The sequence below is a fragment of the Aspergillus ochraceoroseus genome (assembly GCF_002846915.1).
Source record: "Aspergillus ochraceoroseus IBT 24754 chromosome Unknown P175scaffold_6, whole genome shotgun sequence".
NCBI classification, from domain to species: Eukaryota; Fungi; Ascomycota; class Eurotiomycetes; order Eurotiales; family Aspergillaceae; genus Aspergillus; species Aspergillus ochraceoroseus.
In genome coordinates, this window is record NW_024468481.1 from 55506 (window position 1) to 82569 (window position 27064).

The 27064-nt window shown below is 40.6% G+C and overlaps 8 protein-coding genes across 8 annotated transcripts; 6 read left to right on the forward strand and 2 right to left on the reverse strand.

Moving 5' to 3' along the window:
• Window positions 1–7483: 7483 nt before the first annotated feature.
• P175DRAFT_0481867 (uncharacterized protein) lies at window positions 7484–8478 on the reverse strand (the record flags this gene model as incomplete). The annotated part of the gene is made up of 3 exons (XM_040895480.1): window positions 8015–8478; window positions 7728–7953; window positions 7484–7675 (listed from the first exon to the last, which is right to left on the reverse strand). Exons 1-3 carry the CDS (start codon window positions 8386–8388, stop codon window positions 7484–7486), a joined length of 792 nt encoding a protein of 263 aa, XP_040750451.1. The 5' UTR covers window positions 8389–8478.
• On the forward strand, window positions 8199–9328 carry P175DRAFT_0549059 (uncharacterized protein). Its single transcript, XM_040900425.1, has 5 exons — window positions 8199–8569; window positions 8603–8717; window positions 8745–8858; window positions 8915–8965; window positions 9032–9328. Exons 1-5 carry the CDS (start codon window positions 8485–8487, stop codon window positions 9294–9296), a joined length of 630 nt encoding a protein of 209 aa, XP_040750452.1. The 5' UTR covers window positions 8199–8484; the 3' UTR covers window positions 9297–9328.
• Window positions 9329–9409: 81 nt separating this feature from the next.
• On the forward strand, window positions 9410–9682 carry P175DRAFT_0440820 (uncharacterized protein; the record flags this gene model as incomplete). The annotated part of the gene is made up of 1 exon (XM_040894042.1): window positions 9410–9682. A coding segment is annotated over one exon (273 nt), but the record flags the coding sequence as incomplete, so codon positions are not given.
• Window positions 9683–10873: 1191 nt separating this feature from the next.
• On the forward strand, window positions 10874–12773 carry P175DRAFT_0524674 (uncharacterized protein). The gene is made up of 5 exons (XM_040899383.1): window positions 10874–11295; window positions 11356–11460; window positions 11540–11937; window positions 12008–12072; window positions 12140–12773. The coding sequence occupies exons 1-5, from the start codon at window positions 11149–11151 to the stop codon at window positions 12544–12546; spliced, it is 1122 nt and encodes a 373-aa protein (XP_040750454.1). The 5' UTR covers window positions 10874–11148; the 3' UTR covers window positions 12547–12773.
• A 629-nt stretch (window positions 12774–13402) lies between these two features.
• On the reverse strand, window positions 13403–14429 carry P175DRAFT_0481874 (alpha/beta hydrolase; the record flags this gene model as incomplete). Its single annotated transcript, XM_040895481.1, has 1 exon — window positions 13403–14429. The coding sequence occupies exon 1, from the start codon at window positions 14315–14317 to the stop codon at window positions 13403–13405; it is 915 nt and encodes a 304-aa protein (XP_040750455.1). The 5' UTR covers window positions 14318–14429.
• Window positions 14430–15624: 1195 nt separating this feature from the next.
• P175DRAFT_0502583 (uncharacterized protein) lies at window positions 15625–17990 on the forward strand. The gene has a single exon (XM_040897420.1). It carries the CDS (start codon window positions 15871–15873, stop codon window positions 17791–17793), a length of 1923 nt encoding a protein of 640 aa, XP_040750456.1. The 5' UTR covers window positions 15625–15870; the 3' UTR covers window positions 17794–17990.
• A 1119-nt stretch (window positions 17991–19109) lies between these two features.
• P175DRAFT_0533483 (uncharacterized protein) lies at window positions 19110–19482 on the forward strand (the record flags this gene model as incomplete). The annotated part of the gene is made up of 2 exons (XM_040900060.1): window positions 19110–19238; window positions 19291–19482. The coding sequence occupies 2 exons, from the start codon at window positions 19110–19112 to the stop codon at window positions 19480–19482; spliced, it is 321 nt and encodes a 106-aa protein (XP_040750457.1).
• A 1928-nt stretch (window positions 19483–21410) lies between these two features.
• On the forward strand, window positions 21411–26994 carry P175DRAFT_0558640 (uncharacterized protein; the record flags this gene model as incomplete). Its single annotated transcript, XM_040900856.1, has 6 exons — window positions 21411–21486; window positions 21555–21882; window positions 21961–23908; window positions 26120–26290; window positions 26352–26600; window positions 26662–26994. The coding sequence occupies 6 exons, from the start codon at window positions 21411–21413 to the stop codon at window positions 26992–26994; spliced, it is 3105 nt and encodes a 1034-aa protein (XP_040750458.1).
• Between the last annotated feature and the right edge of the window lie 70 nt (window positions 26995–27064).

Consider the following 27064-nt stretch of genomic DNA (forward strand, 5'->3'; position numbering starts at 1 on the left):
AGATTTATTAAGTATAGGTTATTATACTTACTATCTTACTAGATATTACTTAAATTTCCCTAAGATTAATCTATATAAATAGGATAATAAAAAAGTACTTTTTATATAAATAAGTATATTAAGTATATTATTATTCTAGATTTAGATATATATAAGAATAGGCTTTTATAAGACTATTATTTATATACTATTAAGATTTAGTATAATATAAGTAGTATAGTATTTATATAATAATAGCTAGGCTAGTAAAGATAACTAGAATAGTTAGAGTAATTAGAGCTATAGTAATAGCAGGAATAATAGGAGCTAGTATAATAATAGGAGCTAGTATAATAATAGTAGCAGGAGTAGCTAGAGTTACTATAATAGAAGAAGTAGAGAGAAAAGTAGTAAGAATTACTATAATATTAGAAATAGTTATAGAAGATAAGAGGAATATAATCCTATTAAATAATAAAGTAATAATAGCAGGAACTATAAAAAATATATTAGTAATAATAGAGATTATAGATATTATAATTAGTATAGATATAAGAAGGTTTATTATAGGAGCCTATAAATAATTAATATAATAAACTTATATTACTAGAATAAAGATACTTATAAAAAAAAAAATAATAATAATTAAATAAGCTCTCTTTTATAAAGATATAGCTAGTATAATATTTAATAAAGGATATTTTAAGAGAGCTATAAGATTTATAATATAGTTAATTATTATTATAATATTTAAATAATAATAACCTACCTAATATAATATATTAATTTATTAGGAGGAACTTTTTAAAATATAAATTAAATTAAGAAAAATATATATAAAAAAATATTTTTTTATAATATTTATATTATAATAATATCTTTATTTATTATTAATATATCTAGTAAATTATTTATTTCTATTTATTATTTTATTTAAAGTAAAATATAATATTATTTATATTTTATTTAATAAAATATAATTAATAAAAATAATATTATATATATTATTATTATCTCTAGTATTAAATAAAAAAATAGATTATATTATATTAATTAGGACTAGCTCTTCTTTAGTAAAGTACTAAGCTAGATTAGGTATAATATATATAACGCGTGAATATGCTACTAAGAAAAGGAGAGGTAATTATTATAGTAATTATATAATATATAATTATATGTCGGATATATGATGATCCTAGGGGTAGCTTAATGGAAGCAGGTGATCGGATATATTGATGTGTGTGTCTCTTGGGGGGTTGTGTGCTTGCCTAAGGCCTTAATATAGGGTAATAACCCCCCCTTTACTTATTAAGTATATCATGAGATACCCCTTTAATTTAACACACCCTCTTAGGTTTAAAGGATTTTATCTAGTTTAAATCTATAATTATATAATTTAAGACGCCATTCTTATCCTAGATAGGTTTAAACTATATCTAGTAGTAAGTTATTTATTAACTTTAGTCTCTCTACTATCCCTAAATCCTTCATGAATGCCTCAAAACTTTAGTAGGGTAGTACCTTAGTTAACTTATTTATAATTATCTTGATAATAAGATAATATAATACTTTTATCCTTCCTTTCTGGGCTTCCTACCTAATCTAGTAGTTATAGATATCTATATAATATAGCTTTATATTTAGGTAGTTAATTTCCTTATTTACTAGTTAGATAGTTTATATATTATTATATTAAATATTAATAATTAGATTCTCTAACTCTACCTAGATTTTATCTAGTAGATACTTAGTAAAGATTCCTTCCTTTACTATATATAATAATACTAATAATTCTACTTTAATTATAGAAATTATTATGGTTGCCTACTTACTAGCTTTTTACTCTATTATACTTCTAAATAATTTTATAATATACCCCTGTAAGCTTCTCTAGTCCTGATTATCTGTAAATAAGGTATTATTATATAATAAGTAGTTATCTAAATCTTTAAGTTATAGGGCGAGTTTATTTGTTCTTTTTAAATATTATAGGCATTAATCTACTTTAGTATAGTATTCTTTGCTGGGATTTATAAGGTACTAGAATAGCTGGGATACTATAAATATAATATCTGGTTAAGTTATAACTATTATATATATTATAGATTCTACCTTTTATTAATATTATTAGATATATAAGCAAGATACTTTATCTTAATCTTTCTAGGGTACTATTTTTACTAATATAGGAGTAGTATCTAGACCTTTCTTTCTATCTACTAGGTTAGTAATCTTATTAATATATACTAACTAATCTAGCCAGATAAGCCTATTCTCTCTATCCTAGGTAATCTCTATTCCTAGAAACTATTATAAATTATTTCTTCCTATTATCTTAAACTAGTCCTAAAGCTCTTGTATAGTGGCCTGTATTTATGCTAATAATTTTTAGTAATAAGTAAATATAATATTATTTATATAAAAGAATATTAGGATCCTATCTCTAGTAATATAATATAATTTATATAGGATAGGTTTATATTCTAGTAATTTTAGGATTTTTTAGAGAGTTATCTATTATAAGTAAGGGGATTATTTAAGTTTATATAGTACTTTCTTTAGCTTTAATACTTTATCTAATTTTTAATATTCTAGAGGCATTTCTATATATATTTTTTTATTATTATCTATATTAATAAACATATTTATAATATTATATTACTTTAATTCTAGATTAAATTAGGCTATTACTACTAGGAAGGTTTAGAGGGATCTTATTACTAAAATTATAGTATATAGATTCTTTATTAAATCCTCTTATTAATCTTCTCTTACTACTAGGCGTGCTTTATATTTAATTAGGTTACTATCTTAATTACTTTTATATATATATACTTATTTATATTCTAGTACTTTTATATACTTAGGTCTATCTACTTCTACCTATATTTTTATTATTTTATGGCTGGCTAGATAGTCCTGCTCTGCCTTTATAAATTCTTTAGATAGTAGGTGGTTTTTGACTTGGTAGTGTGTCTTTAGAAGGGTTAGTAACTAATCTAGGTGGGTCCTAATTAGACTCTCTAGTTACCTATTCTATCTTTATATTTCTACCTTAGAGGCTAGTATTCTATCTTATTAGGTTAGTTATATTAACCTCCCTGCCATGAATGCTGATTTCTATGTAATTTAATAGCTTCTATTTAGCTTAGTTTCTTCTTTAGTTTTAGCTATCTTATATTAGTAAGCACCTGCTAATATTGCTGCTAACTATTCTAGGCTGCCGCCTGGTAGTGTTAGATAGGCTATTTACTTATTTATATTAGTATTCTTATCCTTATCCATAGCTTTAAGTACTAATCTTGATATTTAAACTAGATAATTAAGTAAGTTAAAATTATCTTCTAGAATATCCTCTATTATAGGGTGATCTATATTTAATACTTTTTAGGTTAGAATATAAGTTTTAACTTTAATATTCTTAATTATTTATTTAAATTTATTAATTTTAATTATTAAGAAGTTATCCTTTATTACTTAGATAAATATATTTCTATCTCCTGAGAAGAATTCTTTCTCATTAAATATAATATTTTTTATATAGATAATCTTCCTTTCCTTCTTTAGATTTTATATTTAATAGATATTAATAGATTTATATTCTATTATATATTCTATAAATATTCTTAGGTTAAACTACTTTCTATACTTTACTATTATAGTTACTTGTAGTTTAATTATTATAAATATCTTATAATTATATACCTTTAGGTAAGCTTCTTGGGGTTTCTTGTATTCTATTACTATTCTATTTTAGTAGGTAATATAGGTATAGAATTAATTAATTAGTATTTTTTATCCTGCCTGATATTTAGGTATTTAATTATATAGATATACTACTATATAGATATATTTAGGCTATAGAAATATAGGTAATTTTACTCCCTATTTTATTATATATGCCTTCTCTTTTATTATACCCCCTAAGTACTCTATACCTTTATTTTAGGCTAGTATATATAGAGTAAAATGGTTAAGTCTTGCTCCTTTAAATTATATAAAATCTTCTAACTATCTCTTTATCTTGCTATCTAATTTAATTACTTAAGGTTTGATATTATATTACCTCTCTAGGAGGGTAAATAAGTTAAGTAGGGTATTTTTAATTATCTCTATATATTAGTTTAAGAAGTAATAGTCCTATATAAAATCTAACTATTTATCTATAATTAATAGTAGGGCTTAGTAATTATCTATCCCTATTTTAAAGTTATAAAAGTTAATTACTAACTATAGATCTGGTTTTTCTGTAGTAATATAGTTTTTTTAGTTAATTCTTTACTTTATTTTTACTATACTACAGGCATTATATTCTATTATAGTGGGTCCTCTAATCCTTACCCCCTTAGTATTCTTAATTAGGTAATCTAATACCTGTAGTCCTAGATATCTAAGGCATAAATACTACTATTTTATATCTCTAATACTAGTAATAGTTTAGAATATTGCCTGGCCTATTATATTGTATAGTTTATTATTATATTTTATTATAAATTAGCTATATTTCTTATTAAGATAGGCTGCTACTACACCTTTAGAGGTATAGAGTAAGTTAGAGTTAGGATTATTCTTAAAATAGATATCTATTTAGTTTAATAATATAAGTAATACTAGATTATATACTATTTTTTTATAATAAGCTATATTTTTAAGAATTATATAATTATATTTTATATCTTTATTTTTTTAAGTTATAATCTATATACTAATATCTTTATATTCTATAATAAGTATTTTTAAGTCTCCTACCTATATATAGTTATCTTATATTAATTCTATATATTACTTAAATTAATATAAATTATTAAATATATAAATTAATAATCTTAAGTTAAGAATAATAGAGTATTATAATAGGTATAGTATAGTTTTAAATTAGATATTAAATAAAGCTTTAACTTTATCTCTATTCCTACCTTTTATTTAACCTACTTCTTGATTACTTCTTCCTTCTAGTTATTCTAAATCTTATTTATTTTATTCTTGCTCCTTTACTATCTTTTTGGCTAGGGCCTTATTTATCTTAAGTTATATATTAACTAGCTTTCTTATTATACTCTTTTTTTTAAAGTCCTTAGGTATCTTTTCTAGGAATAGATAAAAGTATTATATTTATTTATACCTTTAAAAATATATATTATATAATTAATATAAATCCTTAGAAGTACTTCTTTTAGAGTCTATTTTTCCTATACTATTATATCTATATTTATATTTTATTTTCTTATCCTATAGTAGGGATATTTCTTTATTACTAGTTATATCTATTATATCTTTAGTAGCAAATGTTAGTCTAAAAGCCCCTCTATTAGTCTTATTATACTGCTATAGGAATATATTAATGGTATTATAGAAGTTATTTACTATAGTATAGAATAATAGTATTCCTGCTAGTATCTTCTTCTTATGGTCTAACTAATAGGATATAGTCTAGAATGGAGCTAGGTAATATATTATATTTAGGAAGTCTTTTATCTAGTCTAGTAATAATATTATAACTCTAAAGTTTACTTTAATTACTTATTAAATAGTAAATTTCTAGTTATTTAACTAACTAACTATATTACCTTTTAGGGGTTAGATTACCTTTATATAAGTATTATAGGCTATATTTTAAATTTATCTCTAGTTAACTATTATATATTCTTTTAGTTTGAGGTACTACTTCTCTAGGGTTTCTATTAACTTGTAGTAGAAGTAATAGATTTTTAGAGAAATAGTATATTAGACCTAATTTTTTAGTTTCTTAAGTTCTATAACCTAATAGTTATACTTATTTATTTCTATTTTATAGAGTACTACTTTAGAGTTAAAGTCTTATAATAATACTATAGAACTCTTAGTATTATTTACTAGTAAAGTTTCTTTACTATCCCTAATTAATCTAGTAGGTTATTATAGATAACTCTTGCTACTTTCTATTATTTTTTATAGATTATTATCTCTCACCCGTACTTTAAATAAGGATTACTATATTAGCTAGTCTTCCTACTTAATAAGCCTTACTATATTATCTTTATTATTAGTAATTAGAGGTATTGCGCTCAGTATTTTACTAATTAGTAGGTTTAGTAGGGATTATTAGTATTTTAATAATTAGTAGGTTTTAGTAGGGGTTATTAGTATAGATTTACATGCTTTGAGTAAATATAAGACTCTTAATTATTAGATATATAATAATCCTAGGGGTAGCTTAATAGAAGTAGGTGATTGGATATATTGATATGTGTGTCTCTTGGGGGGTTGTGTACTTGCCTAAGGCCTTAATATAGGGTAATAACCCCCCCTTTGCTTACTAAGTACATCATGAGATACCCCTTCAATTCAACATTATATGCTAAACTATATATTAAACTATATATCTAGTAACTAAGAATAATTAGAAAAATAATAATATTTAAATTACCTATATTATACTAGTAACTTAATTAGGCAATATAAATAGTAATATAATAATCTCTAAAGTACTAAGAGGCAAGCACTTTATTTTATTATTTTTAATACCTTCCTACTACCCTCATACTCTGTGTAGCTTTGCTTCCTTTACCAACACTACCCATACCCAAGCACCTCACCAGTGAGACGCTTACAGTAATATCTAGAAGTTCTAGTACTACTAGCCCTACTAGTAATAACTAGAAATTCTAATTTTACTAGTAATTACTAGTAGTACTAGAACTTCTAGATATTACTAGTAATAACTAGATATATATTCTACTATAATATACCATAAAAAGTATACTATACTAAATCTTGTCTTGCTAGGTAGTATTTTACTACTTAACTTGGGCATAACTAGTCATAACTAGTATTACTAGATAGGTAATTTTAAATCCTGCAGCTTTATAAAATATATTACTAACTTACTACTAGTATTGTTACATATGGTAATGAAATTTGGTTATTACTGGTCTCAACTAGTCAAATTTGGTAGCCACCTGGCGACCTGGCGACCTGGCGAGCCGCAACCTCATCATGCTTTCCCCCCACAGAAATCTCCCCTTCCTGGCATGGAACCTACCATCATTGGTCGCATATACAATAATCCTTAGGGGTAGTGAATTACATAGAATTGCTTTGAGGTTTGAAGTATATGTTCTTGCTAGATCCTAACCCCAGGGCATATATATTGGCCACTTCGCTTACTATAGTAATTATTACAATATAAATATACTATATATACTGCAGGGATAGCTTCCTTTCGACATCATTTATAATTCCCTATGTTAGTAGATTCTACCCCCATTTACCCTGGTTACCCTGTTTACCCTCTTTTTCTCGTATCTCGACTACTAGAAAATTAAATACAGTGCAACCTGTTCATTAGCTATCAATCAACAAATTTGGTTTATATCCCACATGCACTTTCTATTACAGGTTTAAGTTAATGTCAAAACCATTTACTAGTCATCCAAGTTGTAGATGTTGTTTCCGGAACAACACTCGTCCATACATCCTAAGAGCCGCATCCCCATTATCAGACAGGACCATAGTATAATCCAGCCTAAACACCTGTTTCCATCAGAGTCTGGCCGCACGCGTCACCAAGCCAATACCGCGTCAGCAATTGTACAGTATCGGTGTTCTTTTGCGTGAAATCATAAAGCTTGGAAGCGCGGATGTTCAGAAACTTTCCGTCAAAATCAGCCTCCAGGACGCGACAATGGCGAGGACCCATGAGAGACACAACTAGCATCTACCAGAGCAAGGTTAGTAGATTATTTAGAATCCTCTATAGGGGGTCTTACTGGGGCAACTATATGCTGGCGCAGCGACTTGGTCTTCAGACGAGTAGCCATGATGTCGGTAATAGTCATGATTTCTCCGCGAAGCAGTCGATCATCCCCAATTGCTTCACTTTCCAAGATGGCCTTGAAGTGTGGGTAGTTTCCCAGGGGGTAATCAGTTACTGATACAGCATAGCAGTTGAACCCTATACACTCCAGGAGTTGGCCAAATTTGTAATCTCCAATTCTATCATTAACGGTCAGGAGGCCGACTTAAAAGGACAAGGCAGCTGTAAGAGATAACATACTCTCGATATATACCGGACAGCGGAGGGCTATGGGGGTACTTCTGCAATGCATATTCCCAGCAGTCATGAAAATAACGGGTGAAAAATATCTCCATATCACGAGTATCCCACATGATATGATCCGGATCGGGCTTAAATTTCAGCAACTTATCCTCTTTCTCCTTCTGCGGGAGAGGTAGTTCTCCTTGGTATGGTTTAAAGAAGCATGGATAATTTTGAGTATCCCCTTCAAGGGATAAAGGAAGGTGGCGGATACTGGCCGCCTTGAGGTCGTGGGATTCAACATGCTGATTCGGGGTTTGCTTGATCAAATTCTCAATCCTAGTTAACATACGGCGACGAGCAGCCCGCTCCTGTACGAGAGCCTCCTCCATCTTAAGTTTGAAGAGAAAAGATGAGAATATCAACCTTTTTAGATATTAGCAGAAAGTGAAGAGAGAGAATAGGGGATTAACAAGGTTGGTAGCTTGATGGGAGACGAGATGGGTTATCTGGATGAAGGCAGCAAGGGCAGGTTTTACTTGTTGCTTCAAGTTCTCTGGGTCTCAGTAACCGGTCGAGATCTTAGCCTAAAATAATTTGAACTAGAGACATGGAAACAGGAAGTGGATAAGCTACTTGCAACATTCCAATCCTGGACCAACTACCAACAAAGTTTCCGAAACGGCCCTATCCGTGAAGGGACATTTGCCTTAGCTAAAAGGTATTAGTTACAGGCTGCAGTATCCAGGGATGAGAACTTCAAATCAAATGTGGTATTCTCGCCCATTTCTAATCGCACACGTTCCAAGATGGGTAGCTTAGAGCAAAAACTGCGCGAAGCACAGCTTGAAACCCCAACAAAGTTAATAAGCAAACTGCCAGATTTATTAGAGATTGATGATACTCCAGATACTAGAGACTCGCCCTTTCATTCTCTAGGGCCTGCGGAGATTGCATACATCAGCTGATGTATCCATAAACAAAAGATGAGCAGATTGTCAACACTGCCCTAGTGGACTTCTTAAATGCGCTAAGCATGTACTTCCCCCAGGCAAGCGACTGGACCTTGCACCGCAAATCATTCAAGGCAGAGTTCAAACAGGCCTCTTTTGAAGCGCGAACAGATGGGTATCTTGAGGATGGGGGATCCTCAGAGAGGGTACGAGCATTGATTGAAGTAAAGCTAATGTTGAGGAGGAAGAAGCAGAATCCTATTCGCATGCAAGAGGCTGCACAGATGGTTGCGTGGCTAAAATCAGACCCTGATCCTACTGGCATTTTGAATCTCCCAGGCCAGTAAGTTGCATTTATTCCCCTTATCCTATGGAGTAGCTCTTATACTTTCCTATTTTTTATCTGGTTTTTTATTTTTGTCCTCAATTTACTTGGCTTTAATGCCTGGCTGTGTTACTTACGAGTTCTAGTCGTCTTCATGTGTCGCAGGACCGTCATCAGATATTCATCACCTTCGCGGAGTATGACTGTAATTATATTCAGTATCTTGACAATACACTCCCCCCGAATTCGCCCCGTCCATTTCTCAAGATGCATGAATTCGGACCTTGGAATACGATGATCAGAAGTGATATGGAAATTATTGGTAGCATTCTGCTGGCTATCTCCTTGCGCGCGTATTCTGATGCCAATCTGGGCAAACCATCCACCAGTGAGCAGCATAGTAGCTGAGCGCAGCAGTACAGCAGTTGTGATTGTAGCGGTGTTCCCAGCAGCTGCCATGAAATGCCTTCATTGCTAACACCTGAAAGCACATTTTCCTATTTTGTTTCGTCCCAGAAGATGATATTCACGTTCATTCTATCTGTAAACATGACCGCATTGTTATCTGTTGTGGTGTCCCTTTTTCATTTTTAGTCTACCAAGTCCTGTATACTCATTATCCTCAGTTGTATTCAACACTCATAATTGGTATTCACGAGGGGCATTAGGGTTGATTACAGCTGTTACAAGAGGCGGGAGGAGCACCATCATGGGAATATATGTTGAGGTGTTGACGCCTACATCCTGCCTATTCCATTCACTTCCAACCATCCAAACGCTGTCTAGCGACACATAGCCCACAGTATTTAATTCGTCAATTCGTTCTACGACTTCATGTTTCTTAGGCATCTTCATACCAATAGAATTTGCATGTCGTCATCAGAATTTGACGCCCATCAATATATTCTGCCGCGTACTAGTAGGTGTGAGACTGCTAGAGGGATACTGTAAACAAACTAGTACAATTTGACAAGACTAACAAGACTAAAGAGGGGAGAAAGAAAAACTAGATATACAGGGGCCTTGTCGCTGCCTAAATATCCTCCAAATGGCACGATGTCCCTCATGTAGAGCTCCCAGGCGGATAAGACTGTGAGTTCTATGCAGTTTATTTAGGTCATATAAGTAGTACATGTTATAGATATTCGATAACCCTAAGGGGTAGCTTAGTTGTAGAATCTAGTAATTAATCATATATATTATTATATATTAATAATAATAGCTTGCTTTGATCTTGGACTAAGCTCATGCAAAGAATATTCTGCTAGTGTTCTGTTACTAGGACTTCCAAGTTCCGACTCCGTAGATAGGTAGAAAACTAAGCAAGCTATTTAATAGTTATTATCTGCTAGTGCGTACATGAAAACTTTGTCGTTGCTGATTTGTCCTAAGGGTCTCCCGTAAATAGTACCTGTTAACTCTTTTCAGTTAGCCAGGGCGCTGTACGGCCTGTCATCGGTTGTACTTCCAACCAGAAGCCATGACCACCAGGTTTCCAGGGGATTTTAAATTAGGATCGTGCGACCAACTTGCGTTCCACGTGGTAGAAAGAACCCTCTAGGATCAGGACCTGGCAATGGGCTTCGTCTGTAATTACCGAGTTTTCGGTTATAGAACTTACTACTCCACCCAGGTACCTGGTAGGTGGTTCCCGGATAGCACGGTACGGCCAATCGGTGTATCCACGCGCGAAGCCTGTCGTCCAGATCTTGCCACTTTGTGCGATCGCAGACGGTCGTCAAATTTCTCTGGTTTTGGTCCCTTCTCTATGCCTGGGCTGAATTCCTCCCTGCTGAAGATGGAGTTTGTCACACTGCGTACTCTAGGTCAATAACCATCTCAGTTTGTGCGTCTCTGCCGAAGGCTTTGTTCTCATGGTGGTTGATCGCAGCCTCGCTGTCCGCACAGTCGCTGCCGTCTTCTTGTCCTTGGCCTGTAGTGCAGTCCTCCTTCGCTGCTATGTCCGAGTTCATGTTGTCAAGGCCTTTGGCTGGGACGATGGGATAATGGTGTTGGCAACAGTTGGTTTCCCTCGCGGCGAGTCAAGTATCGCATCCATCATTCACTAATTCCACTTTCAGGCATTTTATATCATGTTCTCTGCTTGTATGATAGGAGGCAGTCTCTGGGGCACGGGCAAGCATCTTACCTCGCTCACTGAACACCAGGCTATGGTTGCAATAAAGGTATGTCCAAATATCTATCCTTCCTCCCTCCTGCATTATCATCTCACAATCCACGCCGTTGCCACTAACGTGAACGCAGTACTGGTTTCTCTGCGACATTTCTTATGCAATCGCATCCATCCTGAGCAAGGTCTCCGTGTCCCTGCTTCTACTCCGAGTCTTGGTCGACCCAATCCACCGCGCGGTGATATACATAGTCGTCAGTTTGACCGTGATAGTCGGATTTGTCTTCTTCATCCTGTGTCTTATCCAGTGCTCCCCAGTATCGTACTTCTGGACTCGGCTCGAAGCCGAGTCAGCTGGGATGGGCTCATGTGGGTATGTAACAGCCATCAAGGTGATGCTTTATCTCTTTAGTGCATCATCTGCGTGTTTTGATTTTACCGTTGCATTGTTGCCGATCTTTGTGGTCCGCAAGTTGCAAATGAGCCTCGAGACGAAGATTAGCGCCGTGTGTCTTCTAGGGATGGCATGCATGTAAGATCCTCTTTTTTTTACTGTTCCTTTGAACTAGCCAGTCCTTCCTCTCAATGCTAACCCCTTACAGCGCTAGTGTTGCTGTGATTGTCCGAATTCCATTTGTCGAGACAATCTCGAGCCCCGACTTCCTTTGTAAGTACCTGTCTCGGACTTGTTCTTTTCATATCCTTGGTCTAACCCCACGGTTGCAACTTTTCAGATGCCACCGTCCAAATCGCTATCTGGTCGAACATTGAAACCGGGCTCTCAATCTTGGCGGGAAGTCTAGCAACCCTACGACCGCTCATTTCCAAGATCACCGGAAGTCAAGTCACTGGTCCCTTGCAATACAACTCAGCCTCAGCAAGGCTCGAATCATCGCGACCTTCACGCCTCCCATTTGGCAACCAGTCCAGCCACACGCAGCTCACCGATCTCGATTTCAACCGGGAAGGGGGCCCTGACGAGGTCTCTTCTGACCGACAGACCAGTGCAGCTTCTGTCCACAGCTTGGGGGAAGGCTCCGGTGACTGGAGCTGGAAGGATGGCGCGGATCCTAATTCTTCCATTCGGGTGTTCCAAAGCTGGAATGTATCGTCGTCGTACAGAAACAGCCACGGAGGTTAGATGTGAGCAAGAGCAGGGCCTTCTAGAACCAGAACCAGGACAGGAAGTAAGCCAAACCGGGGCGTATGGTATTAGAGTATTCGAATACCTCTGGATCCAATAGGACAAATCAGTTCAGGAAGTTGGTACCAGTAGATCTAGACATTGTTATCTAGTAGATCACCGAGGCGTTGGCTCTATTGGATCGTACGGAGTAAGAAATTTCTGCCTGTTCACATGCCCCTGGCGCTAACAAGGAATCGGCCTTTACCGGAGTTAGCGGCCGACCCCGAAAGGAATAATCGTAAATCCGACAGCCCGACAGTCATGACCCGTGACGTGTTAGAGGCTGCTGACGTAATGCATCCAAGGATCTCGCCGGAGCGGATTAACTAATGTCCGTCGATTACGTAACCCGTATCTCAGATAGTGAACCAATCAATAACAGGATTTGCAGATGCAGACCTTCAGAAGTCGATTTATGGTGTTGATTCTGTTGATTTTTGGGGGATCTTGTTAATTCTCGATTAGATATCATTCCGACTTAAATTGTATCGCCATTATGGCGGCAAATGCTCCCTCTGAAGGCTGTTTGGCTCCAACATACCAGCAGCCCCCAAGTGATATATGACTTCCATCTACCTTTCTTTACTCATGAAAAAGCAGCACACTTAGTTATAAGGCACCAGACATTTGTAAGAAGTCATAGAATATTTCTATTACTATTTCTTTATGTTACACAAGAAATAACAAGAAAGCAAGACAGGCTATATTTATTTCAAGTCATGACATTGAATAATCCACCGGCCGTATTCGTTTATCACAGCATATGTGAGAGGTAGATGCGATTCACTTTATTTAGGTCCGTGAATTTAACCTACAGCCACTGATCAAAATAACTAGAGAGACGCCTGACTGCAAGAGGGACATATTCCTCCTTGTCGTAAAGATCAACATGCGACGCACCCTCGATCCAGTAAAGCTCCTTTGGATTGCTTGCGTCTTTCATTCCGCGCTCAGCTATCCACTTTGTGGCTGCTTTCGTCCCCACGATAAATAAAATAGGGCGAGGTGAGATGGCGCCGAGGAAACTGAAGCTGTTAAAGCCAGCGAGCTTGTCCACGCTGTTCCACGGCATGGTTTTGCTTGAGCGTGGGTGAGAAGCTCGGGGAGTCATATAATATTCCCAACCTTCAAAATGATATTCGCCGAGCTCGCGAGCGGCAGGTTCGTTGGGTGGGTGTATAGGAAAGCCACCAATTTCACCGCCAGTTACAGCGGCCTCAGTCCGTGCTCTTGCAGCGTTTTCCAGCATCGCCTTCAAAACCGACGGGTCTTGCCTTCCATCATACCCTTCGCGGAAGAAGACACCCGTATCAACGCCACTGACAGTTGCGACAGCTTTGATTCTCATATCCGTTGCCGTCGCGACGACTGTATATCCTCCCGAAGCACATATCCCAAGGAGTCCGATCCGCTCTCGGTCCACTCTATCATGCAAGCTCAGCATTGTCACCGCATTTTTTATATCCTCGATACGATGTGCTGGATCTTCCAGGCCCCGAGGAGTGCCTTCACTTTCGCCATTGTATGCAGAGTCGTAAGCGAGGGTTATGAATCCTGCCTCACTTAGATAACGAGCATATATACCGGCCGTTTGCTCTTTCACGCCGCCGGCGGGATTGCTAATCACAATCGCTGGAAGGCGCTGTTCGGAAGTTGACTTCTCTGGAGTATAAAGATGGCCGACTATCCTCAGACCTTGACTGTCAAAGCTCACGTCTTGTTTCATGGTGCTTTCAATGCCAGTAGAACCATAATCCAGTATCAGAATATAAACAGTATAAAAGGGAGTTGGCTCCAAGGCACGATATCGAATTCTCTTAGGCTGTGTAGGTTGTACAGCAAGCAGTCTAGCCTTCTGCCTTTATATCCTGGACGATGTATTTGCACCCTTCGTGGTACCAAAGTATAGAAAATTCAATATCCGGATATAGTCGGACATGCTATGTTGATGATGACTCCGTGGCTTACAACGGGAACCCTCTCCTTGGCCGCTGCGGATGCTGACCCGCTAGTTTCTTTGCTTACAGGGCATTGCTGACAGTGTCAAATAAGTCTCTAAAATTCAACTAATCAATCTATATTCATCATACCTGTTTAAGTTTTAAAATTTTAGATGTGCACGTTGGAACATACCCTTACTAACAAGAGGGGGAGATTTAATACTATCATTGAACTACAACCCTACAGGAAAAGAGGTGCCTACCCCTGGAATTTGCGGTACTTGCTGGGGTCCTAATCATTAGTAAAATGAAGCTATTTGAAGATGGTTTTGCTTTCCAAATTCATGGATTATTCCTTACCTTTTTTATATTCATTACCTCCTAATCAGATTGAGTATCTCTTGAATGTGACAAACAAGATATTCCATCTATTGTCGTCTTATTCCTAGAAGCATCGCATAATTATATTCTTTTTAACCGTGGCCTGCAAGGTTTACTTAAATCAATTACGTGAATTACCAGGTGAATCTGGGATCTTTAGACCACGTACAGTGTAGACATATATTTTATACCCCATATGGTTTTTTACCCCCACTCACGGCACATTCGGTGGCTGTTAACTAGAGGCTACGCATGATTGAGACACGCGGCTTAAAAACAATTGAGTTAGCGATGCAAGCCAGGTCACAACTAGATAACTCAAGAAGCCTATTGTCTCTGATTTCCCAATATTGGGAGCAATATCCCTCTGCACTAGATATGTCCTATCAGGTAATCTACACGGTAACCATCAGCAATATATATCTGCAGAGATGCAACTTTTCACCATGAATTCAGTCCAAGCAGCTAGTCGGAGAGTACCTAGATACTGGTGTGAGTAGGGCCACGCCTTAAGACGAGCTCTGCGGAACAATGGAGAGATTCCAAGTGTTGAGAGCAGCTGAACGACGCTTTACTACAAGAGAATACCCTAACATGGAAAACCTTTGATTCCATCATGCTATCACACAATGCTGGGACGGGACTTATCCCTGTATGTCTGAAATTGAGAAGGACTTATGAATTCATACAGTATTTGATTGGTTTCTGAGATGTCTGGTCTCCCACAGCTGCATACCTGGACTCTAGGAATAACCAACTAAGCTACGAACACTGCAACTGCGTTCCACAAGAATGCAAAACCCATGATATCATTTCCCAGAATGATATCATACCCGAGTTAATCCACCATCTTTCCCTGGTTTATGAGGATGCGCTTTTCCCTCTCAATGTTACATCTTCTTTCAGCATCCCTCATAGTCTCTCTGCTCTAGTTCATAGAAAATCCCAATTGAGAAAGATGGTGGCCTACCACCTACCTGTCGACCTTGGGCAATTCAAGAAGCTTAAGCTCGACCCGAATAAGCCAAAACTATCAGACCACCAGCGGCAAGATCTACTGCACAATATTAATATTTTCCGAGATGCAATCGTCGCCTTCACAGCTACAGGTTCCGCTCGCGGACTTGCTGGTCACACGGGAGGTCCTTTCGACACCGCACCGGAAGTTTGTATATTGCTAGCCGTCATCAATGGGAACCCAGACGCTTTCGTCGACACTATTTATGATGAGGCGGGACATCGAGTGGCCACGCAGTACCTTCTCGCCGCTCTCGATGGCAAGATTCATCCCGATCACCTCCTCAACTATCGCGAGGCGAATTCCAAACTCCCCGGCCACCCTGAACTTGGTCTTACCCCTGGAGTCAAATTCAGCTCGGGTCGGCTAGGCCATATGTGGGGAATGGTGAACGGCATTGCCATGGCCAACAGAAAGAAGCATGTCGTCATGCTGGGCTCGGATGGATCTCAGCAGGAAGGAAACGATGCGGAAGCGGCCCGCATAGCCGTTGCCAACCAACTGAATGTCAAGTTATTCATTGATAACAACGATGTAACTATTGCCGGGCACCCTTCGCAGTATCTTCCAGGCTATAACCTAGAGCACACCCTGGCCGGCCATGGATTGAAGGTTGTTCGCGCTGAGGGAGAAAACTTGGATTCGTTATATGGAGCCATGTGCGAGGTTATCAACCACAGTGGACCAGCCGCTGCGGTAGTTTGCCGGAAAATGGCGCCCGGGATCAAAGAAATTGAGGGTGCTATTAAGGCTCATGATGCTATCCCCGTTGACTATGCGCGCAAGTACCTAACGAAGCGTGGTTATACTCACCAGCAGCTCGCGTTCTATGACGAACTAAAGGCATCCTCCAATCCTCACCAGTACATCGGTTCAACAAAGGAAAAAGGTGCTAATCGTGTCATCTTTGGAGAGGCCGTCAACTCAGTCCTAGATGGTCTCAGCACGGAGGAGGCGGTGCGTCGGGTCATGGTTATCGATTCTGATCTGGAGGGCTCCACCGGCCTCAAGGGAATCCATGCGACGCATCCGGAGGTGTTTGTTCCTTCCGGTGTGATGGAACGGGGGAACTTCTCTGCTGCTGCAGGCTTCTCATTCGGCAGTAACGGCGAGCGTCAAGGTGTCTTCTCTACCTTTTCAGCTTTCTTGGAAATGTGCATTTCCGAGATCACGATGGCTCGTTTGAACAAGTGCAGCGTACTCTCCCACTTCTCCCATAGCGGAGTTGACGAGATTGCTGACAATACATGTCATTTTGGTCTGAATAACTTTTTCGCTGACAATGGGTTGATGGATGCGGAGAGTAATAGTCTGTATTTCCCAGCGGATGGGGATCAGATGAAAGCTGTCGTTAAACGGATATTTTTTACCAAGGGACTACGATTCATCTTTTCTACTCGCTCCAAGGTCCCTTATATTCTCAAAGAGTCGTCTGAGGAACATCTCTTCGGCGGTGATTACACATTTACGCCTGGTAAGGACGAGTTCATTCGTCACGGTTCCGCTGGATACATTATTTCATACGGCGATATGCTCTACCGCTCCCTAGATGCGGTTGAACGACTGCGGAAGGATGGTCAAGATATCGGTCTAGTGAATAAGCCAACCCTGAATGTGATGGATGAGGACGCCATGAAGATCTATGGCGCATGTCCGTTTGTGATCGTTATCGAGCCGCTGGCTCAAAAGACGGGCCTTGGTTCTCGACTCGGCAGCTACCTTCTTGAGCGCAGGCTGGCTCCTCGATACCGCTCAATGGGTGCTTGTAAAGAGGGATGTGGTGGTCTCTATGAGCAAGTCAACGCCCAAGGCCTTTCGCCGGAAGATATACTTAGAGCTGTAAAGGAAATCACCAACACCTAATCCACGCATGCAACTGTTGCGGCGCCGGAGGAAAAGCAAAATTGGATTCAGTATCAAGCTCGCGTACATTGTAAATGTTTTATATAAAAAAAAAGGCGTATCCTAGATTTAACTGTATTGTTGAAAGTGTTATCGTTGCTGTACCGCTGCGTCTTCTCGAGAAAAACAAGGCTCTGGACAATGTAACCAAAGAGAAAATCTTGAGCAAAATCTGCATCTATCGCTATTGTTCTGATTCCCAACAAATAGACAGCACTCATAGCCGTGGTGATCGTGTTCGCGGGTGGTCGTCGTCACGCAACATCTATGATCCAAAGTTACCTTCTTGATTGGATATTCCCAATACGCCGGTTCTACCACAACCACGCAGTATATCCGCCAATTTTCCCTTCCTAGCTGAACATTCCCAATGACTTGTCAGCTTCCGCAGCAGACCGTATGTCCTGTGTCGGTTGTGTGGCACTGAGGGCTGTACGTTTATGGACCGCTGCCCGAAAGATCTTGCAGGCAGCCAAAGACAGCCTGCCACGATGCATTGTCGGAAGCTACCATGAGGGGAAACCACATGCCTATCTTTTCTTTCTTAGCCTTTCCTTGGGCTGTAGTCTTGCGAAATATGATCGCTGATTATGTTTAGAACCAACGGACCGTTAATAAGAAGAGTGGATATTATGGAGGATTAGGATGCCGTGCAACTGTCTGTCTTTGTTAAAAAAAAAAAAAAAGAAAAACAATTTTCGAGATACAACGGTCTCTCCGGCCCACAGGCTCCATTTCTACTGGATTACTGTGAGTTCGATTATAGGGGTGAACACACCTTCCCTTCGCGCAGAGTTTCTTCCTCGGGAAGCATTCAGGAACTCCTGTGCGTCCAGAAGGGATTAACCTCTTGGATCAAGTTGAGCGTGCTGTAACCCCTCGTGAAACCCGCCTAGTGGATCTCTTTTTTTTTTTGCATTGTTCCCCTTACGCACCCCGATGCGTTTCTGGGCCGAATTATATTTCAGACGGTAGCTCTTCTGGCTTTGCAGTAAGCGTCGGGCCCGGTAAAGTGTCCTTCTCTACTCGATCCCTGAACCATGCTCGGAGGCGTGGCAGGCAAGGAAAGGCTATGGTGAAAACGACACATACGCTCGACCTTTGCTGCTGCTGGTGCTACCTAACTTTCCAGCCTCAGTTCGATTCAGAATTCCATCGCGTGACCTGCTTTCTGTATTATCATCCCCCCTGTTCGAGTTATTTTCCCAGTGTGGCGAGGCATCCTCTGGTTCCAAACTAGACAGATTGATTATACCCCTTTGTAAACACCCAACGACATGCCATATGGAAGCTCAATCCTGATGCAACACCTTGTCGCATTTGACGTTTGCCTCCCAGACCATGGAACGAGGAAGTTGCATCCGGTCATCAAGGCTAATTTTGGGTCATCTGCAGGCTTTGACTTCGTGGGGGCATACTAGGATATCTTTGTCCTAGCAGGGTATAAATAAACGCCAGGCAGAGAAGCAGTTACAGCATAATATAGATGTTTTAATCGTTCCATTTACGGTATCTCATTTCGCACTAGGAGAGATTGAAGAAGGTCCCATTGCAAGGAATACGTCCATGGCAAGCTTCTCCCCTAGCCCTTCAAACTCTAGTATTGCATTGAGTATTTGCCGGGTCTCGAGTCCTTGGGAGCTGGCGTAGCGTGAACATGTTCGACTGCTCCTGCATTTTGCCAATCCCAGCAGTGGCGTGTTGACAAATAAGGTGATTCATTGAGTGTATATACTCCGCGTCGGATACTGAAATTAATCGTATAGAAAGCGGGGTCGGTTGTTTCTTCAGGGCAGGCAGCTGCGCTTCAATCATACCACTAAGCCTTCCTTCAATATGTGTCGGATCTGCTATGAAAAATTGTATCGCGTGGGGTACTTTAATATGAAAAGGACCAAGATAGGGCACCATCATTGACGCACCCACTAGGATCTGGTTAAGATGTCGAATGGATCGCTTAGTGAAATGCCTCGGAATCTACCCTTCTGGGATGAAGCTCTGATTCTCCTAATCCTAGTAAAAACTGCGGTGAAATATAGCGATATCCAGATCAGAATAGGGGTAAGACAGGGGTAAGATAGAGAAAAAGGAGTACAATCTAACTAATATAAGAAAGAGAAAAATGATGATGGGTTGACCAGGCTTATGGCTAGATCCCGAAGCCGTATCCACAGTTCGACAGAAGAATCGGACCTTCATTCAACCGCAGTTTACTATTCATCTCACTAAACGATACTCCGTACAGTCAATAATAGATTCTTCGCCCCTCCCTTGGTTCTGGTGATTTCCCTAGTACGGTGGGCGCAATGAAATAGAACTGATTCAAATGATCTCGGGCATGGCGATATCTCGCCTTCCAAAGGCCTCTCGAAATTCCACTTGCGTTACTTGACATGGCCGTTCAAGATGTAGGTTTCACCTATCAGCAGATTCCTGCACTGCTAGGGATCACCCACTATCAAGTTCAATATACCTATTCCCGCAGTCGGGCAACTCGTAAAGAGGCCTGTAGCCAGACTCCAAAGCTTTTTGAGGAAGATGTTAATAACAGTATTAACTTTATTATCTTCTTGAAGCAACTTGCTACCTTGCTTATGGCAAGGCTATCATACCAGAATCTGGATTACGAGAAAGGCAGGAAAAGTACTAGCTAAAGACCTGCCTTCATACGTCTCGCCCTGGAAGATATAGATAGATGGTGTTCTAGGCCACTTTTCATGGCCAAAATAAAGGTCCTTGCGTTTTTAAGGAGAACGGATACGGAACTGTTAATTTTGTTTTGAAAAAAAACTAGTTATAAAAGATTATTTCTGTCATTAATGGCTATCTTTGGCTTCTACGGCAACAGGATAGCTAGGATCAGCTAATGCAGGATACAGCACCTGGTCACGGAGGTTATTAAAGAGCTGCATGAGCGTGGTAACTATCTATCTAAATTTTTAGCCTGCTTTCTCTCCGGATCCTATTGCAGTAGAGAGAGGCTGTATCGAATGGGATAAAAAGCTAGATTCAAGAGAGTTCTTATGATAATCTTAGGGATGCAGTCCCAGAGACCTTTCTAAAGAATCTAATTGATATAATGCAGGCACAGGATGCTACCAGGCAGTAATGCAGCGTAGAAGTATTAAAGCATGCAGTTATATGCAGTGTATACTCCGTAGATATATATTTAATATGCATGGAAGAATTCGAACTAGCCAGACCCCACCGTTCAGTGCAGATTTGCGCGAACTCAGAACAGGTTCAGAGTAAATTTGCCCTATATGTATGATTATTGCTCCTTAAGGAAAGATATATACGAATACGGATGCAGAAGAGAATGTTTGCCTCGCATACCATCTGGGATTATTTGACGATGAGGTGATATGTGGATATTTCCAGGATTGCGTTGTTTTCTTGAATAATCTACTGACATTAGGCTGAAGATTGAAAGTTGGCTGATCAGCAGACAAGATGCTCCAGGCTTGGAGGTATAAGAATGAGGATGTATGCATGTTATTAGAGCTCTGTGCCTCTGTGCTATTCAAAAGCTAAAGCTAAAGGCCATGATGCTTTATCCTTCCGGAATTACTAAAGCCATGGCGTATTGGGCTTATATTGCGTATTGCAGTGTGCTTCTAGTCCCGCACGCCTACTCTGCAAGTGTTCCAACCGGTGTGTGAAACCATCTTTGTCCAACGTTGATTTGAGGTTATCACTTAGTACTAATCGCCCTAAATCAGGCCCAGGAATTGACCAGGCTGAATGGCTCGCGGCCAGGCATAAAGCTGAAGCTCTCATTGCGAAAATGAACGTTACGGAGAAGTCCATAATCGTCACTGGCACACTGTATGGTGGTGTCTGTAGTGGCAATATTGCCGCGATCCCACGCCTCAATTTTGGGGGCGTTTGTATTCAAGACGGCCCTGTGGGCGTCCGTTTGGCCGATTTAGCAAGTGTGTTCCCTGCAGGCTTGACAGTAGGGGCAAGTTGGGACAAGGACCTCATTTACGATCGAGGACGGGCCCTGGCCGAAGAGTTTCGTGCTAAAGGGAGTCACGTTCTGCTCGGGTATGGAAATGCTTGTCTCCCATAGCAGTGGGGTATCTATTCCACTGTTATCAAGAACTGTCAACTGACATAGCTTAGTCCTGTTCCTGGGCCTCTCGGAAGAAACCCACTTGGTGGCCGAAACTGGGAAGGATTTGGACCGGATCCGTATCTATCTGGTGTCGCGACTGCGCTCACCGTACGAGGCATTCAAGCCAAGGGTGTGCAGGCATGCACGAAACACTATATTGGGAACGAACAGGAGACACAGCGGTCAAATACTGTGATTGACGGGGAAAATGTTGAGGCTGTGTCAATCAATATGGATGACCGAACCCTACACGAACTATACCTTTGGCCATTCGCGGACGCGGTGAGAGCGGGCACAGCCTCCATCATGTGCAGCTATAACCGACTAAACGGAACCTACGCATGTGAGCACCCAGGCATTTTGAATGATATCTTGAAGAATGAGCTAGGGTTCGACGGCTATGTCATGTCTGATTGGTTCGCGACCCATTCGGGAGCGAAATCCATCAACGCAGGCCTAGACATGACACAGCCGGGCCCCCTCAATCTTTCAGACTCGACCGGAGATTACTTCGGACACAATCTGGTCAACTACGTACAGAATGGAACCGTCTCATCTGATCGAATTGATGATATGGTGCGGCGAATTTTGACACCATATTTCTATCTTCATCAGGACGAAGATTTCCCCACTGTTGATCCGTCAACCCTGTATATCATGTTAGCTGCCAATGATCTGCCAATGTCCTACCTCCCCTTACTGGGGGGTTCCCCAGACACCCCAGTTCCAGCAGCTCGTGATGTCAGAGGGGATCATGCAATTTTGATCAGAAAGCTTGCGGCAGCAGGAACTGTGCTACTGAAGAATGTGAATTCCACGCTTCCACTCAAAGCACCAAAGGCAATCGCTGTCTTCGGTAACGATGCCGCTGACGTCTCAGGCGGACTTGCGCCCTTCTTGAGAGGAGGTTCTCAAGTACAGATAGGGACCTTAGCCGTGGGCGGCGGATCGGGAGCCGGTCAGCTTAGCTATATCTCCTCGCCACTCGAAGCGCTCAAGATACGTGCCGAAAAATTGGGAACACGACTGGCGTATATTACCGACAATTATCAAGTATCCAATGGGGTGTTGACTGGGATATACCCTGCTCCGGATGTCTGTCTAGTTTTCCTCAAGACCTGGGCCCAAGAAGGCTTTGACCGTCTTAGCTACGAGGCAGATTGGAATTCCAGTGCGGTTGTGGAACAGGTTGCCTCGTACTGTCCCGGGAAGACGGTTGTTGTTACTCATTCCGGGGGTCTGAACACCATGCCCTGGGCCACGAACCCGAACGTTTCCGCTATTCTTGCAGCCCATTATCCTGGACAAGAGGCAGGGAATTCCATTGTGGATATCTTGTATGGTGACCTGGAGCCATCCGGCCGGCTCCCATATACTATTGCACGCAGTGAGGCGGATTATAATACCAGGATCACGAATATTACAGGACCGGAGGCAGTTGACTCCTCCGCATGGCAGTCAAATTTTACTGAAGGGCTTATGATCGATCACCGCCATTTCGATGCGAATAACATCACTCCACTATATGAATTCGGTTATGGACTGGGCTATAGCACCTTTGAAATCACCTCGGCGCCGCAGGTCCAGCCAGGATCTTCACTTTTGAGTCAGTTCCCTCCTGCGGTGGAAACCTTGCCCCCAGGTGGAAACCCGCATCTCTGGGACCCTCTGTTCAACCTGACCGTTACTGTGCGGAATTCTGGGGATGTTGAAGGCGCCACCGTAGTTCAACTCTACATTTCACTACCTCGGGATACAGCCCCGGATGGAACGCCCGTGAAAGTTCTTCGGGGCTTCGAGAAACTAACTCTGAAGCCTGGGGAACTCAAGGCAGTCTCATTGTCACTGTTGAGACGAGATTTGAGTTACTGGGATACTGGAGCTCAGGGTTGGCGACTCCCGAAAGGCAATCACAGCGTGGGCGTGGGGTTTAGTTCTAGGGATATCAGGCAAGAGGTATCACTCAGAGTACTTTAGACAGTTGGGAGCGCATGGTTGATTTTCAATTTTATTGTAAGAGGTGTGGTGAATTAGCGAGACACGCAATTGCGTACCTTTATATTGCGGTCTTAGGTTCCTGCACCAGGTGGTGAGAAGTAGCCCTTGCGTCGATGTATTAATTAGCTAGTTTGACCTCTGGTTTGCATATTCCTTCCCTTTATTGTGTGATTGCGACTTGACCAATATTAATAGTATCTGCCACTAAGTATCATGTAATTTCGTTGATGGACTGTTTAAGGATGATAGGAACGAGATCGGTTCTACTACGGTCTGTTGTATCCTGGCTGTAGAATCATAGAACGCTCGACGAGCAAGTAAATATAAGAACAGGATAAGTGCCTTAATAGCTTCTGAGGGCCTACCGAGAACCGTTTGGGCAGCCCTAATTCGAATACACATGGGAAATATATACTACCAGGCAAAAAGTCTGTGGATATGGGTGTCCGGGCAACCCTACCATGTTCAACCACCCACCCAATATATATATATATATATTGCAACTAAGAGCTATTCGAAAATTCCCAAAAAATTCCACAGAAGAGTAAATTGATATTGAAGTCTATACTAGCTCTAATACAATTATTATCGAACCATTCCTTGGCCTTTCAAGAGTATTTATTGCCTGGCATGAAAGTGCGGCTAGGATTATAAATAGCAGGCAGATCTTCCTCCAAACCAGCAAGATCTGATGCTGCACAGTAGCCATGCTTCTTTGCTACAAAGGTTCGCTCTAAACGGACCAAGTCAGACCTAGTCGACCCCCAGAATTAACTAGTTAGCGGCTTAGCAACCATTCCCGTCTGGCCATCCCAACTCTGGAAGCCCGAGAGGGTTCTCCACAACGGTCAAAACCCATGAAATGATCCCCGGCCCAACCTGTTTGGGTTTCAGCCAGGGCGGGTCATGGCTGACTTCTAGAGGAGGATATTTCCGACTCCAACGATGGACTTGGGAAGTGCACCCATGCCGTTGGTCATTTCCCTTTTTCAGGAAAGTGCTGGCGACTGTGCATGACGCTGGAATTTGTCGCACCTCCAGTACTCCGTATTCCACAGTGTAATTATAGTTCTTCGCACTAGCGGATTAGTGTGGGAAGTGACGTTCTAATGCTAAGGTAGGTGAAACCCGAGACATATTCCACGGGACCGTCCATAGCAAGACAAGCCACGATATCAGATACAATGATTCGCGGACCACGGCCGGTATTTCATTCTATCTTAGATTCGCGGACTCTCTGCGATTTCTAGTTATTCAAAATGAAATGGTTGATATGTCCGTTCACCCTGAATGCCATGATTATTGACACCTGCCGCCTCTATAGAACCGGGAGCTCTATTCAGTCACAATATGTCAAGCCAAGCGGAGTAAACGATTCAAAAATAAATATAGAAACCCTGCAATGTCCCGCTATTGCCCCTCCACATTTCCCGACCTCCCGTCCCCGACCAGTTGGTAGAATTTCGCCGTACACATGGAGCTAATGCGTTTACCGTCCTGCCGCCCAACTCTATCTGCCTCGGGGTCCATTTAAACGTTCGATCTTTCATCGAGCCTGTCGCTTATGTATCATATCGATTGGCTCGACTTCAGAGAGTTGAGATTAGGTAGGGTCTTATTATCCCTCTGCGGCCACTATTGTGCAGGAAGCCTTCTACTGATCCCCCACGTTTGAACAGAAACAAAATCTGAGTCGTCGAGGCCAATATATTATCATCGTGAGGGCCGCTTTTTCATCTTATACCGTATTTCCCAGAGAATAGCAAACCGCATCTTTAACATCTTTTTGAGATTTCCATGTATTTTCATGGGAGTAATTGGCTTTCAGATGACAGGGCCAAGCATCAAATGCAGTGTTCTCATCGTGGACCCATACTGTTGGTTTACTGAAGAATTCCGTACGATAAGCTGACCAGATGCTGGTACAAGCGGGCTTGTCCGCTAGGGCAATAAAAGGGCAATGCGCCTGGAAGCCAAATCCCCAAAATGCACCAATCTGCAGCAGTTCGAACGCCACACATTGCCTTTTCCGTCGTAGTCTAAGGGTTCGTTGGCCCACTGGCTCAGGATCCGCGATAGAGTTGAAATGATATTCTGGAACGCGGATTTAAGGCGAGCTGAGCATATATACATAAGGATGCGACTGGTGCTCTAACTTAAATCTTCCAGAACCCCCAAGATTCTTTCCCCGTTATTGTTGCCGCGGAAGAATTGAAAATGAATGTTGAGTGGAATCAGATGGTGCCATCCTATACCGACGTCCCATATTCCCCCGGAGCAATCGACCTTGAGGATAAAGAACGATGGCAAAGCTATTTCCCCGACCCATCCAATTTAGAGGTAAGTCTTATGATGGGCGGATTTCGTTCCTCTAGGACAGAATTTTGTTAATTAATGTTAGAAGACATCGTTATCGCACTGGGATCAAAGTCCTAAGAGTTCGCAAAGTCCCAGCACAACTAGCGATGAACATACATCAGTAGAATATTCGGACAGCGACTGGCGCGAACAATTAACAGAATGCAGCACAGAATGCAGCTCTGAAGCTCAGGGCCTTAAGCCGTCCGCGAAAAGTAGTTCACTATCTCGCCCAGTCCCTACGCTAAAGCCCCGAACTACCATCGAAGGAAACGTTGGTGATAGAAGCAAGGTATTGGAAGAACACCGGCTCAAGAAATTTACATTCATTCATTACTAACTATCCTATTCAGAAACGAAGAGAACAAAATCGGAACGCTCAACGAGCGTATCGTGAACGCAAGGAACAATACATCCAGGCTCTCCTGAACCACATCGAGGAAATGAATAGAAACCACATTCAACTATCGGAATCCTACGAAGCCTTGAAGCAAGAGGCCACTCGGCTTCAAATACAGGTTAACGGCCTCCAAACGAAACTGGACGTTTGGAACAAGGCCCAGCTAGTAATAGTAAAACTTCCAGAGGGGGTCGGGCCCAACGCGAACGCCCTAGGACTTGCACCAGGGCCATTAGTAGGAATGGAGCTTCAGCCAGACTCAGGTCCTTCTTACCCATTGGTATAATTTTGAATCTAATGGCATTGGCGTATGGTTACATGGAAGACACACGGCACTGGAAGCGGTCACTTTTTTG

Coding starts and splice junctions, on each gene's coding strand:
- P175DRAFT_0502583 (XM_040897420.1), top strand. CDS start 15,871: ATGGTGGCCTACCACCTACCTGTCGACCTTGGGCAATTCAAGAAGCTT.
- P175DRAFT_0549059 (XM_040900425.1), top strand. CDS start 8,485: ATGGGAGACGAGATGGGTTATCTGGATGAAGGCAGCAAGGGCAGGTTT. Junction 8,718..8,744: donor ACATTTGCCTTAGCTAAAAG/GTATTAGTTACA, acceptor TGCAGTATCCAG/GGATGAGAACTTCAAATCAA. Junction 8,966..9,031: donor GATTGCATACATCAGCTGAT/GTATCCATAAAC, acceptor AAATGCGCTAAG/CATGTACTTCCCCCAGGCAA.
- P175DRAFT_0524674 (XM_040899383.1), top strand. CDS start 11,149: ATGGTGGTTGATCGCAGCCTCGCTGTCCGCACAGTCGCTGCCGTCTTC. Junction 11,461..11,539: donor AGGCTATGGTTGCAATAAAG/GTATGTCCAAAT, acceptor ACGTGAACGCAG/TACTGGTTTCTCTGCGACAT. Junction 11,938..12,007: donor CTTCTAGGGATGGCATGCAT/GTAAGATCCTCT, acceptor AACCCCTTACAG/CGCTAGTGTTGCTGTGATTG.